At 51.7% G+C, this 12,172-nt stretch overlaps 1 protein-coding gene across 1 annotated transcript in view; it reads right to left on the reverse strand.

The window, feature by feature from the left end:
• CNTNAP1 (contactin associated protein 1) overlaps positions 1-12,172 on the reverse strand; it is a 53,110-nt gene that overhangs the window by 15,331 nt on the left and 25,607 nt on the right. The window contains 7 exon segments of the mRNA XM_075580411.1: positions 1,225-1,374; positions 3,530-3,791; positions 6,073-6,213; positions 7,988-8,172; positions 9,441-9,644; positions 10,376-10,523; positions 10,859-11,055. Of these exon segments, the coding sequence (XP_075436526.1) occupies positions 1,225-1,374; positions 3,530-3,791; positions 6,073-6,213; positions 7,988-8,172; positions 9,441-9,644; positions 10,376-10,523; positions 10,859-11,055 (1,287 nt within the window).

Raw genomic sequence — 12,172 nt, forward strand, 5'->3', positions numbered from 1 at the left:
ACTCATTCTGTATGCTAGAGACTGTTATACACCCCCAGGGTCTCACTCATTCTGTATGATAGAGACTGTTATACACCCCCAGGGTCTCACTCATCCTGTATGATAGAGACTGTTATACACCCCCCGGGTCTCACTCATTCTGTATGATAGAGACTGTTATACAGCCCCCGGGTCTCACTCATTCTGTATGATAGAGACTGTTATACACCCCCCGGGTCTCACTCATTCTGTATGATAGAGACTGTTATACACCCTCCCGGGTCTCACTCATTCTGTATGATAGAGACTGTTATACACCCTCCCGGGTCTCACTCATTCTGTATGATAGAGACTGTTATACACCCTCCCGGGTCTCACTCATTCTGTATGATAGAGACTGTTATACACCCCCGGGGTCTCACTCATTCTGTATGATAGAGACTGTTATACACCCCCCGGGTCTCACTCATTCTGTATGATAGAGACTGTTATACACCCTCCCGGGTCTCACTCATTCTGTATGATAGAGACTGTTATACACCCCCCGGGGTCTCACTCATTCTGTATGATAGAGACTGTTATACAACCCCCGGGTCTCACTCATTCTGTATGATAGAGACTGTTATACACCCCCCCGGGTCTCACTCATTCTGTATGATAGAGACTGTTATACACCCCCCCCCCGGGTCTCACTCATTCTGTATGATAGAGACTGTTATACACCCCCCCGGGTCTCACTCATTCTGTACGATAGAGACTGTTATACACCCCCGGGTCTCACTCATTCTGTATGATAGAGACTGTTATACACCCTCCCGGGTCCTCACTCATTCTGTATGATAGAGACTGTTATACACCCCCCCGGGTCTCACTCATTCTGTACGATAGAGACTGTTATACACCCGCCGGGTCTCACTCATTCTGTATGATAGAGACTGTTATACACCCGCCGGGTCTCACTCATTCTGTATGATAGAGACTGTTATACACCCTCCCGGGTCCTCACTCATTCTGTACGATAGAGACTGTTATACACCATTTTATCCGGTACGACCTAACGAACGCAACGTTAAGTGCCCATATAATTTGCATGTCATTATCCCCGCGTTAACGACATGCTGCGGCGCCTTGAAGGTACATCGTTAGTCTCGATGCGACAACGAGTTAGGTCGGCGTCCTTGTAAGTGACGGCACGCCGTTTAGCGGATCTGCGCCGAAAAGTCAAAGTTACGGCCGTCCTCCTACCGCCAAAGAAGTACGTGTCTCCGGTCCGGAGCTGGAATCGGTAGTTGATCTTGAACTCGGCTCCTTCGTCCTCATCGATGATGACCACGGCGGAGTTCTCTCTGGCCACCAGGGAGACGGAGTGCCAGAACCCGTCATTCAGGCGGTACCCTGGGAAAAGGGGGCGGGGTCACGGTGTCCCGGCAACGCAGGGGACCACGCAAAACCCGGGGCAGGTACCGACGTCAACTGTGATACACGCGTGTAACTGCGCTGAGCAACACGCCTAATCACTGCCTATAACTCCTCCCCTAACTGCTCCTATAACTCCTCCCCTAACTGCTCCTATAACCTCTCCCTATAACTCCTCCCCTAACTGCTCCTATAACCTCTCCCTATAACTCCTCACCTAACTGCTCCTATAACTCCTCCCCTAACTGCTCCTATAACCGCTCCCTATAACTCCTCCCCTAACTGCTCCTATAACCTCTCCCTATAACTCCTCACCTAACTGCTCCTATAACTCCTCCCCTAACTGCTCCTATAACTCCTCCCCTAACTGCTCCTATAACCGCTCCCTATAACTCCTCCCCTAACCTCTCCCTATAACTCCTCCCCTAACCTCTCCCTATAACTCCTCCCCTAACTGCTCCTATAATTCCTCCCCTAACTGCTCCCTATAACTCCTCCCCTAACTGCTCCTATAACTCCTCCCCTAACTGCTTCTATAACCGCTCCCTATAACTCCTCCCCTAACTGCTCCTATAATTCCTCCCCTAACTGCTCCCTATAACTCCTCCCCTAACTGCTCCTATAACTCCTCCCCTAACTGCTCCTATAACCGCTCCCTATAACTCCTCCCCTAACCTCTCCCTATAACTCCTCCCCTAACTGCTCCTATAACCTCTCCCTATAACTCCTCCCCTAACTGCTCCTATAACCGCTCCCGATAACTCCTCCCCTAACTGCTCCTATAACCTCTCCCTATAACTCCTCCCCTAACTGCTCCTATAACCCCTCCCTATAACTCCTCCCCTAACTGCTCCTATAACCGCTCCCTATAACTCCTCCCCTAACTGCTCCTATAACCTCTCCCTATAACTCCTCCCCTAACTGCTCCTATAACTCCTCCCCAACTGCTCCTATAACCTCTCCCTATAACTCCTCCCCTAACTGCTCCTATAACCGCTCCCTATAAATCCTCCCCTAACTGCTCCTATAACCTCTCCCTATAACTCCTCCCCTAACTGCTCCTATAACCTCTCCCTATAACTCCTCCCCTAACTGCTCCTATAACCCCTCCCTATAACTCCTCCCCTAACTGCTCCTATAACCTCTCCCTATAACCCCCCCTAACTGCTCCTATAACTCCTCCCCAACTGCTCCTATAACCTCTCCCTATAACTCCTCCCCTAACTGCTCCTATAACCTCTCCCTATAACTCCTCCCCTAACTGCTCCTATAACCGCTCCCTATAACTCCTCCCCTAACTGCTCCTATAACCTCTCCCTATAACTCCTCCCCTAACTGCTCCTATAACCGCTCCCTATAACTCCTCCCCTAACTGCTCCTATAACTCCTCCCCAACTGCTCCTATAACCTCTCCCTATAACCCCCCTAACTGCTCCTATAACTCCTCCCCAACTGCTCCTATAACCTCTCCCTATTACTCCTCCCCTAACTGCTCCTATAACCGCTCCCTATAACTCCTCCCCTAACTGCTCCTATAACCTCTCCCTATAACTCCTCCCCTAACTGCTCCTATAACCCCTCCCTATAACTCCTCCCCTAACTGCTCCTATAACCTCTCCCTATAACCCCCCTAACTGCTCCTATAACCTCTCCCTATAACTCCTCCCCTAACTGCTCCTATAACCGCTCCCTATAACTCCTCCCCTAACTGCTCCTATAACTCCTCCCCAACTGCTCCTATAACCTCTCCCTATAACTCCTCCCCTAACTGCTCCTATAACCTCTCCCTATAACTCCTCCCCTAACTGCTCCTATAACCTCTCCCTATAACTCCTCCCCTAACTGCTCCTATAACCTCTCCCTATAACTCCTCCCCTAACTGCTCCTATAACCCCTCCCTATAACTCCTCCCTTAACTGCTCCTATAACCGCTCCCTATAACTCCTCCCCTAACTGCTCCTATAACCTCTCCCTATAACTCCTCCCCTAACTGCTCCTATAACTCCTCCCCTAACTGCTCCTATAACCAGTCCCAAATCGCAAATGGACACAACCTGCAATGAATACCACAATGCCCCTCTACAACCCCTGACACATCCCCCCCCCCCCCCCCCCGCATACACACACCACACACCTGCCGCAAACACCAGCTTCTTGATGTTGGGCTGTGCGATGGACACGTTGATCTGACCCTCGCTGAGAGCCATTTCCAGGGAGCCCATGGAACTGGCAAAATTGGTGAAAAGCAGCAGGCCCACCGTGTCCCAGGTCCGGAACTTAAAGCTGACCATCATCTTCAGGTTGGCGGGGAAACCGGGGACCAGCAGGTAGTTGTTGATGCCGGAGAAGGTGACCGGGACGTAGGGCATCTCGATGCAGGAGAATCGGACCTTCCCCTGTTGAGAGAATCCATAACTGACGTTCCTCAAGACCTCGGCACACACAGGATGTAGCCAGAACTTTCCTCACCCACCATGGCCCGGCTTCCCCGGCGGTCGGGAGCATGAGTCCGGCAACCTCTGTAGCTAACCACTTGTTCACGCCAATCTGCCCATAAAATTCTCCGTTCCCTTGTACTTAGGTTGACCACATTTGTCCCGGCGTAAACCTTGACCGATGTCACGCATGCGCGCTCCTGGCTGCCCGTGTGCAGGCGCGATCTGCACTTCCTGGCTGCTCATGCGCATGCGCGATCGGCACTTGCCGACTGCGCATGCGCAAAACAGCGTTTGCCAGTTGCACATAACGCACGCGCACTACGCAAGACCAGCCGGCAAGCGCCGATCGCGCATGCGCAGCCGGCAAGCGCTCTTCGCGCACACGCAGCCGGCGCTCGCCGCGGGGACCCCCCCCCCCAAAAAAACGGGAGAGCACCCGAAAAAGTTGGGACAGATCCCGAAAAAACTGGGACTATCCCTGCTCAACCGGGGACTCTGGTCACCCCACTTCTACTCCTTCCTCCCGGACTTTCCCCCCGAGTGCTACACACAACTTCTGGAATGGTCTTCCGGGCGCCAACATGCTACCTACAGCTGTAGCAAGACTCACTGTCCCCCCAGCGTCCCGGCCGAAGACAGGATCTGCCGAGATCAGTCCCTGCTTCAGAACAGGGGGCTCAATCAGTCCCTGCTTCAGAACAGGGGGCTCAATCAGTCCCTGCTTCAGCACAGGTGGCCCAAATAGTCCCAGCTTCAGCTAAGGGGGCTCAGTCTCTGCTACAGGACAGAGGGCTCAATCAGTCCCTGATTCAGCACGGGTGCCTCAATCAGTCCCTGCTTCAGCACAGGTGCTTCAATCAGTCCCTGCTTCAGCACAGGTGGCCCAATAAGTCCCTGCTTCTGGACAAGGGGGCTCAATCAATCCCTGCTTCAGAACAGGGGGGGCCCAATCATTCCCTGCTTCAGCACAGATTGCTCAGAGGCTCAGTCGAAGCTGGGGTATCCTGAAAACCTGCCCCGTTGGGGGGGGGGGGGGGCGGGGGAGGGGGGCTTGAGGACTGGATTTGCCCACCCTTGTTACACAGCACTCAGACACACGTCTGCACAGATCCGCAAACACTGCGCAGCGGTAATCTGAGTGATCTGATCTCTAGAAAGAAAGACAATCACCTCCAGCTCCGCACATTAGGGGCCGTGTGATAACCCGCTCGGAGCGCCGGTAATCTCATTACCGAGTCACGCTTTCCAAATCAATGGGATCCCCTCTGCGACTCCCCTTATTGATTGTCATCGTTCATTAAAACGGGCGCGGCTCACGGAACTGAATGCTGGGCGGGGGGGAGGGGGGGGAGGGAACCCAGTCTCTGTTCCATCATTATTCGAAACATACAACCAACGTTTGGGTCTTTCCGGGGACGCCTTCATCAGGAGTACGCGTTGTGTCGCAACGCCATATTGCCCAACAGTTACTCAATATTCGCCCGTCTGGGATCGGCGAGGAGTGTAATAAGTACAGCTCAACCCCCTTATAACGCTGTGCTGGGGGATCCAAAGAATCGCACTGCGTTATAAGCGGATGGCGTTAGAAATAATGTATCATTGTATGTGTTGTACAACAAAGTATTTAAGACGCCAATAACCGTGTTGTAAAGTATTCGTACATACGAAAAATTGGGAGCCACGCTCACATCGCGCTATAAGCGGATCCGCGTTGTAACGGATCGCGCTATAACAGGGTTGAGCTGTATTTGACAAGTATGGGGGAAAAAAGCAGTGCGAGCCCAACTTTGAAACTGAGAGCCGCATTATGACCTTCAATTCCAATTATCACCGTTATTTTTATTGAAGGCCCAAAGCCTGCTGTAGAGTGTCCACGTGTCTTGTTCCGAGTTTCACTATGAGCTCGGGGGGGCTGAATGATGGGGTTCAGGTCCGGAGACCCCCTACTTCGATCACATCCCACACGTCGCGATCACGCGAACGCTCGTGGTTTACGAAAATGCGAAGAGGGGGAAGTCTGCCTCGTCCGTCTCCCCCCCCACCCCCGCTCCACGGGAGCGGGGGTGAATCCGCGGGGAAAGCGGAATGCGTCATCGCCTAGAAAACTATAAACCGGAGGACGAAGCCGCCACGTCACGGGGGCGCCCCCTGGAGTGGTGCCTACGCCCTGGGGCAACTCAAAGGGTCAAAGAAAGGGTTGTGAAGGGGGTAGTGTCTTTATATATAAAATCGTACTCACCACGAAGCGGATTGACGATTTCTTACTCCGGGCCAGGTCAGCCACGTCGATGCCATCAAAGTGGATGTTCTCCAGGCAGCCACGGAAGTTTTGCTTGTGGGAGAGGCTCTTCTCTTGATAAGCCACCCCAGCGAAAAACAGCTGGGGAGGGAAAACATGGGTGGGGGGGGGGGCAGGAAGGCAGTGAGCTTCGACACAGTAATGGTGGGACAGACTCATGTAAGAGCCAAGTGGCCTACTAACAGTTATATGTTTAATGGGTTAAAGGGGCAGTCCCACGTAGGGGCAAAGTGACCTAATGACAGGGACGTGGTTAATGGGTTAAAGGGTCAGTCCCACGTAGGGGCAAAGTGACCTAATGACAGGGACGTGTGTAATGGGTTAAAGGGGCAGTCCCACGTAGGGGCAAAGTGACCTAATGACAGGGACGTGGTTAATGGGTTAAAGGGTAAGTCCCACGTAGGGGCAAAGTGACCTAATGACAGGGACGTGGTTAATGGGTTAAAGCAGGGGGGCGCAAACTTTTTTCCCTGCGCCCCCCTGCCGGCTGTCCCCTCACTCCCGCGCCCCCCCCCAACCCCAACTTACCCTCGCACCGGCGTAATGACGTCACGTTGCCATAGCAACGTGACGTCACATGACCTCGCAGCGTCATTTTGACGCCGCGTTGCCATGGCGACGCCGGGAGGAAGCCGCGGAGCCACGGGTAAGTATGGTTTACAGAGGCCCTGCAGCTCCCCCGGCACTTAATTTAAGTGCCTTCGGGAAGCGCGCGGGGCCTCTGTAAACCCCGCGCCCCCCGTCGGCAGTCTCGCGCCCCCCCTGGGGGTCGCGCCCCACAGATTGCGCACCGCTGGGTTAAAGGGTCAGTCCCACGTAGGGGCAAAGTGACCTAGTGACAGGGACGTGTTTAATGGGTTAAAGGGTCAGTCCCACGTAGGGGCAAAGTGACCTAGTGACAGGGACGTGTTTAATGGGTTAAAGGGTCAGTCCCACGTAGGAGCAAAGTGACCTAGTGACGGGGACGTGTTTAATGGGTTAAAGGGTCAGTCCCACGTAGGAGCAAAGTGACCTAATGACAGGGACGTGTTTAATGGGTTAAAGGGTCAGTCCCACGTAGGGGCAAAGTGACCTAGTGACAGGGACGTGTTTAATGGGTTAAAGGGTCAGTCCCACGTAGGAGCAAAGTGACCTAATGACAGGGACATCCTTAATGGGTTAAAGGGTCAGTCCCACGTAGGGGCAAAGTGACCTAATGACAGGGACATCCTTAATGGGTTAAAGGGTCAGTCCATTGTAAGAGCAAACGTACTTAATGAGTGCAATAATTAATGGGATAAATGAATAATATAAAATTAACACATTCATATAATATTATTTTAATATCAAGTTCAATCGTCCCTATTTGGAGCAATGCTACACGTGTGTGTGTGTATACACACACATACATAAGGTACACACAGAATGTGTAATATATATATATATATATATATATATATATTCACACACAAATTAAAATATTACTGCTGTGTAAATAGCACCAAAGTATTATTTTACCTCTCCATGTAATTGGGTTCGGCACAGGGTGTACCCCCGCTCCAGTTAATATAAATAAACACATACAAATATATATACAGGTCAACCCCCTTATAACGCTGCGCTTGGGGTCCAAAGAATCACATCGCGCTATAAGCGGATCGCGTTAGTAATAATGTACCATTGTATGCGTTGTACAATAAAGTATTTAAGACGCCAATAACCGTGTTGTAAAGTATTCATACAAACGATAAATTGGGAGCCACGCGTACATCGCGATATAAGCGGATCCGCGTTGTAGCGGATCGCGCTATAACGGGGTTGAGCTGTATATATATATATATATATATTTATATGTATATAAATGTGTGCCCCGCACCTCTGTGTCCAGATCCAGCTGGTCAAAATCTCCCTTGCACCGGATCCGCCGGGTCTCCCCGTCCAGGGTTATGTTGAGGTCGCGGCCGTATCGCTCGATCCGCACCGTGTGCCAGTGCTGGTCGTCCAGCAGGCTGCCCATCGAGACCACGGTGTGGCTGTCCACGTCATGAAGGGGGCTGTTCCCTGCAGACCACGGAAAGGGGGGGGGGGGTTGGGGGGAGAGCAGAGAGGGGACACAGTTGCAGCGTCGCTCGGTGACACGATCGCGCGGAGGAGGCGGTGTTCGTTTTGCCCGAAGGAATGGGTAATACTGGTCATATCGTTCCCCGAAAAGTGACCGGGTCATTTTGTTTCACCCATTTATTGCCGGAGAGGCGGGCGTAGGATTGCGTGCCACGGGTTCAAAGCGCAGTGTGCGTGGGGGGGGTGCACAGACTCTCTATCCATCTGTATCACTAATCTCTCCCTCCCCCTGAATATTTTAATTCTTCTCTTGCCCTCCTCTTTCCTGAATCTTTCACTTCCATCCCTCGCTCTCCCCTCTTTCCTGCATCTCATTTCCCTCTCTCCTGCCCTCCCCTTTCCTGCATCTCACTTCCCTCTCTCTCCTTCCCTCCTCTTTCCTGCATCTCACTTCCCTCTCTCTCCTTCCCTCCTCTTTCCTGCATCTCACATCCCTCTCTCCTTCCCTCCTCTTTCCTGCATCTCACTTCTCTCTCCTTCCCTCCTCTTTCCTGCATCTCACTTCCCTCCTCTTTCCTGCATCTCACTTCCCTCTCTCCTTCCCTCCTCTTTCCTGCATCTCACTTCCCTCCTCTTTCCTGCATCTCACTTCCCTCTCTCCTTCCCGCATCTTACTTCCCTCTCTCCTCTTTCCTGAATCTCATGTCCCTCTCCTTCCCTCCTCCTTCCTGAATCTCACTTCCATCCTCCATTCTCCTTCCCTCCTCCTTCCAGAATCTCACTTCCCTCTCTCTCCTTCTCTCCTCTTTCCTGAATCTTTCACTTCCCTCTCTCTCCTTCCCTCCACTTTCCTGAATCTCACTTCCCTCTCATCTTCCCTCCTCTTTCCTGAATCTTTCACTTCCCTCTCTCCCCTTCCTTCCTTTCCTGAATCTCACTTCCCTCTCTCTCCTTCCCTCCTCTTTCACTTCCCTCTATCCATCCCTCCTTTCCTGAATCTCACTTCCTTCTCTCTCAATCCCTCCTTTCCTGAATCTCACTTCCCTCCTCACTCCCCCCTCTCTCTCATCCTCTTAATCTACATCCATCCTGAGCTAGCTCCATTTCTCTCTAGCTCGCTACCCTTTTCTTGCTCGCTCTCTGCTGGTCTCTCTCCCTTCCTCATCCCTCATCTCCTCTTCCTCTGCCACCTCACACATTCTCTCGGTGTTGGCTTATGAAGTGCACCATCGCTTGTGGTCCTTCTGGGAGGTTCCTGCTCATCCTACCCAAGCTCATCTGGAAGATCAACCTCGTCTTCTGCAACTCCAGGGTGATGTAGTCTCCTTGGGACCCTTCCGCGTGCATCAGGATCCCGTCTCTCGCCAGCGTCTTGAAGTTGAAGGATATAGTGTCTTGCACGGTGCTACTGGTCTTTCCTCTGAACTGGTAGGCGATCAGGTCATCACCGTCAAAGGACAGAACGTCGTGACCTGGGATTACAAGACAAAATAGCTCAGTGTGGACGAGTATGGGTCGTCTTCACACCTTGACCCTCATAGGAACAGAAGGCGTTGGTCAAAGGGCTACCAAAAAGTGGTGGTCTTGTGGAGGATTTCAGAAGAACTTGAGAAGAAGCTCAAGTTCCTAAAAGCTTGTCGCTACCTCTCAAAATAAGCAAGTTCCATTTTTACTACGTGGTGCTACATCGTCGGATATCTCCCAGTGCCAAGAAGGACTAAGCCATAAATTGTGTTTGGCGCTGGACGATGTCTTGTGCCGTAGCACTGCTTAGTAACTATGGCCCCGAAGGCTTTCCTACGCCTTTGAAATGGTGTCGCACCAGAAGAAGTCGGCTTGGACGTCCATAATCTTGGACCACCTTCCAAAAGACTGCGCTGGAAGACACCCTCAAGTCAATTGGTGTGTCTTCTAGTGCCGGGATGGGCGTCGTCTGGCCGAAGACTGCTTAGTAAATATGGGCCTTAAAAAGTCTATTGTGTCAAACTCATTGGGCCTCCAGCACTCGCGATCGCGTCACTGACGATGTCCCCCTCTTCCCGGATGGCAGAACGTCACCTGCTCTACAAAAATGAGCAAGTACCTTGTGATGTAGCTACTACGTCATGGCGCCCTCGGAGGATCAGACCCCATGGCGTAGTAGGTACGCCCTGGGGTACCCCGAAGGGTTATTATGGGTTTCCCTGTGCCGGTCGCAACTTACGATAGGGGCAGCCGTAGAGGGCCAGCCGCACCCCGACCTTGCCCCTCGGGTTCCACGCCACTGGGATGAAGCGGATATAGCGGGCCTTGATGGGGTAGTAGAGGCGGTGCTCCATCACCCCGGAATTATTCACGTTGCCAAAAAAAGTCTGGGTGGGCGAGAAAGAGAATTCACAATAAGGGGGGAAAAAAGGGACACTTACGGCTCATAGATGTTACAGTAACGTGGTGGGACATTAATGCCAATAGGACTTCAGTAGGGCAAAGATAACTCCATCAATGCCAACATGTAACCTCCAAGTACCATGAATTATTGAGTCATAACAACAGAGAGACATGTATAGGAGACAAATATGGCTCATTCATATCAAATGATATATCTAATAAAACCGGCGTATGAGGTCATGCCAGATCCCGACGTACGATGACCCTAGAAGTCGCCCGCAGGTCTGACAAGAGACAACGTGACGTGCCACAGCCTCACCAAGTTGCTTCCTTGCTGGAAGAAGGGCTTCCAGCTGTCCGGCCGGTCCCCGTACAACAGGGTGTACTTGGTCACCCAGTCGTAGTAAGTGTTAAACGTTCCCTGGGTGGCGACTCCCATGATCTTATACTTCTGTTTCAAATCTATCTGAAGCCAGGGCTGCCGGTCCCCGAGGGCTGGAGACCAGCCACTGCTACCTGCAAGAGAGAGAGACAGGTCAACCCAACATTGGGGACATCAACATGGGTCCCACCTTAGCTCCTCTTGTCAATGTGGGATACAGGAGCTTACAAACACGTGAGCACCATCGATGATGGCTCTATAACACAAGCAAGATGTTATATGGAAAGGCCCCGCTACCAAGAAAAAACTGGATTTATATAATAATATATACAAAAAGTTCTGATATATTCCCAATAAGTCAGTGATCAAATCAGTCGTTGGTGTTCAAGCTGAAGGTTTCGAGCTTCAACCAATGGGGGGGGGGAGGGGCGGGCAGTGTAACTCTCCACTCTCCCTTGTCTCACACTTAGACAGGTACAATAGGCAGTGTTCGACAAACCTATACATTTGCTCGCCCCGGGCGAGTGGATTTAACATCGTGGCGAGCTCCTATTGGCCCAAGCAGCACACGTTTGGTACTAGGTGGCGAGTAGATTTTTTTGTGTGGCGAGTAGATTTTTTGGTGATTTGTCGACCACTGACAATAGGTACCCCTGGGTTTAACAGGTCCAGGACATAAGAAACAGGTACCGATGTAGAAGACGTTATTACCGCCGTCAACACGACGAGTTGCGTTATAGAACAGCAGCGCTGCGGCAAACAACGGTGAAGGAGATAACACATGCGTTATTTTACGCATTGACGAGGTAATAAGGTCGGCGACATCTGCGCTGTACCTGCTCTGTAGGCGCAGGCGGAGAGTGAGAGTGAGAGAATGGGGCCATTGGACAGCAGTATCCAGAGTCCCAACCAAACAAAATGGAGACGACCCACTCTTACGAGCGCCCACCGCTCGATATTTGGCGTGGCTGGATACACTTATGCTACTTAGATTATTCTTGATGAATATATATTCCCCCCTGTTCATCATGCTATGAAGCGATCTTCCCCCGTGATAGAGAAAAGGTTAGTCCTATTCATGGAAAAGGAGCAGCTCTCTTCCCCAGCACTGGGAAGGGACTTCTCAGTGTATTTATCCAAGGAGGGAGGCATTGCATATTTTAAAAAGGTGGAGGTAGAGGGTGGTCCCCCCAAGACCACACGTGTGTGAGAGGGTCAGGTGGGGATTTGAATGTAGAACATTGTCAATTG

The sequence above is a fragment of the Ascaphus truei genome, chromosome 23 (genome assembly GCF_040206685.1).
Source record: "Ascaphus truei isolate aAscTru1 chromosome 23, aAscTru1.hap1, whole genome shotgun sequence".
Taxonomy (NCBI): domain Eukaryota; kingdom Metazoa; phylum Chordata; class Amphibia; order Anura; family Ascaphidae; genus Ascaphus; species Ascaphus truei.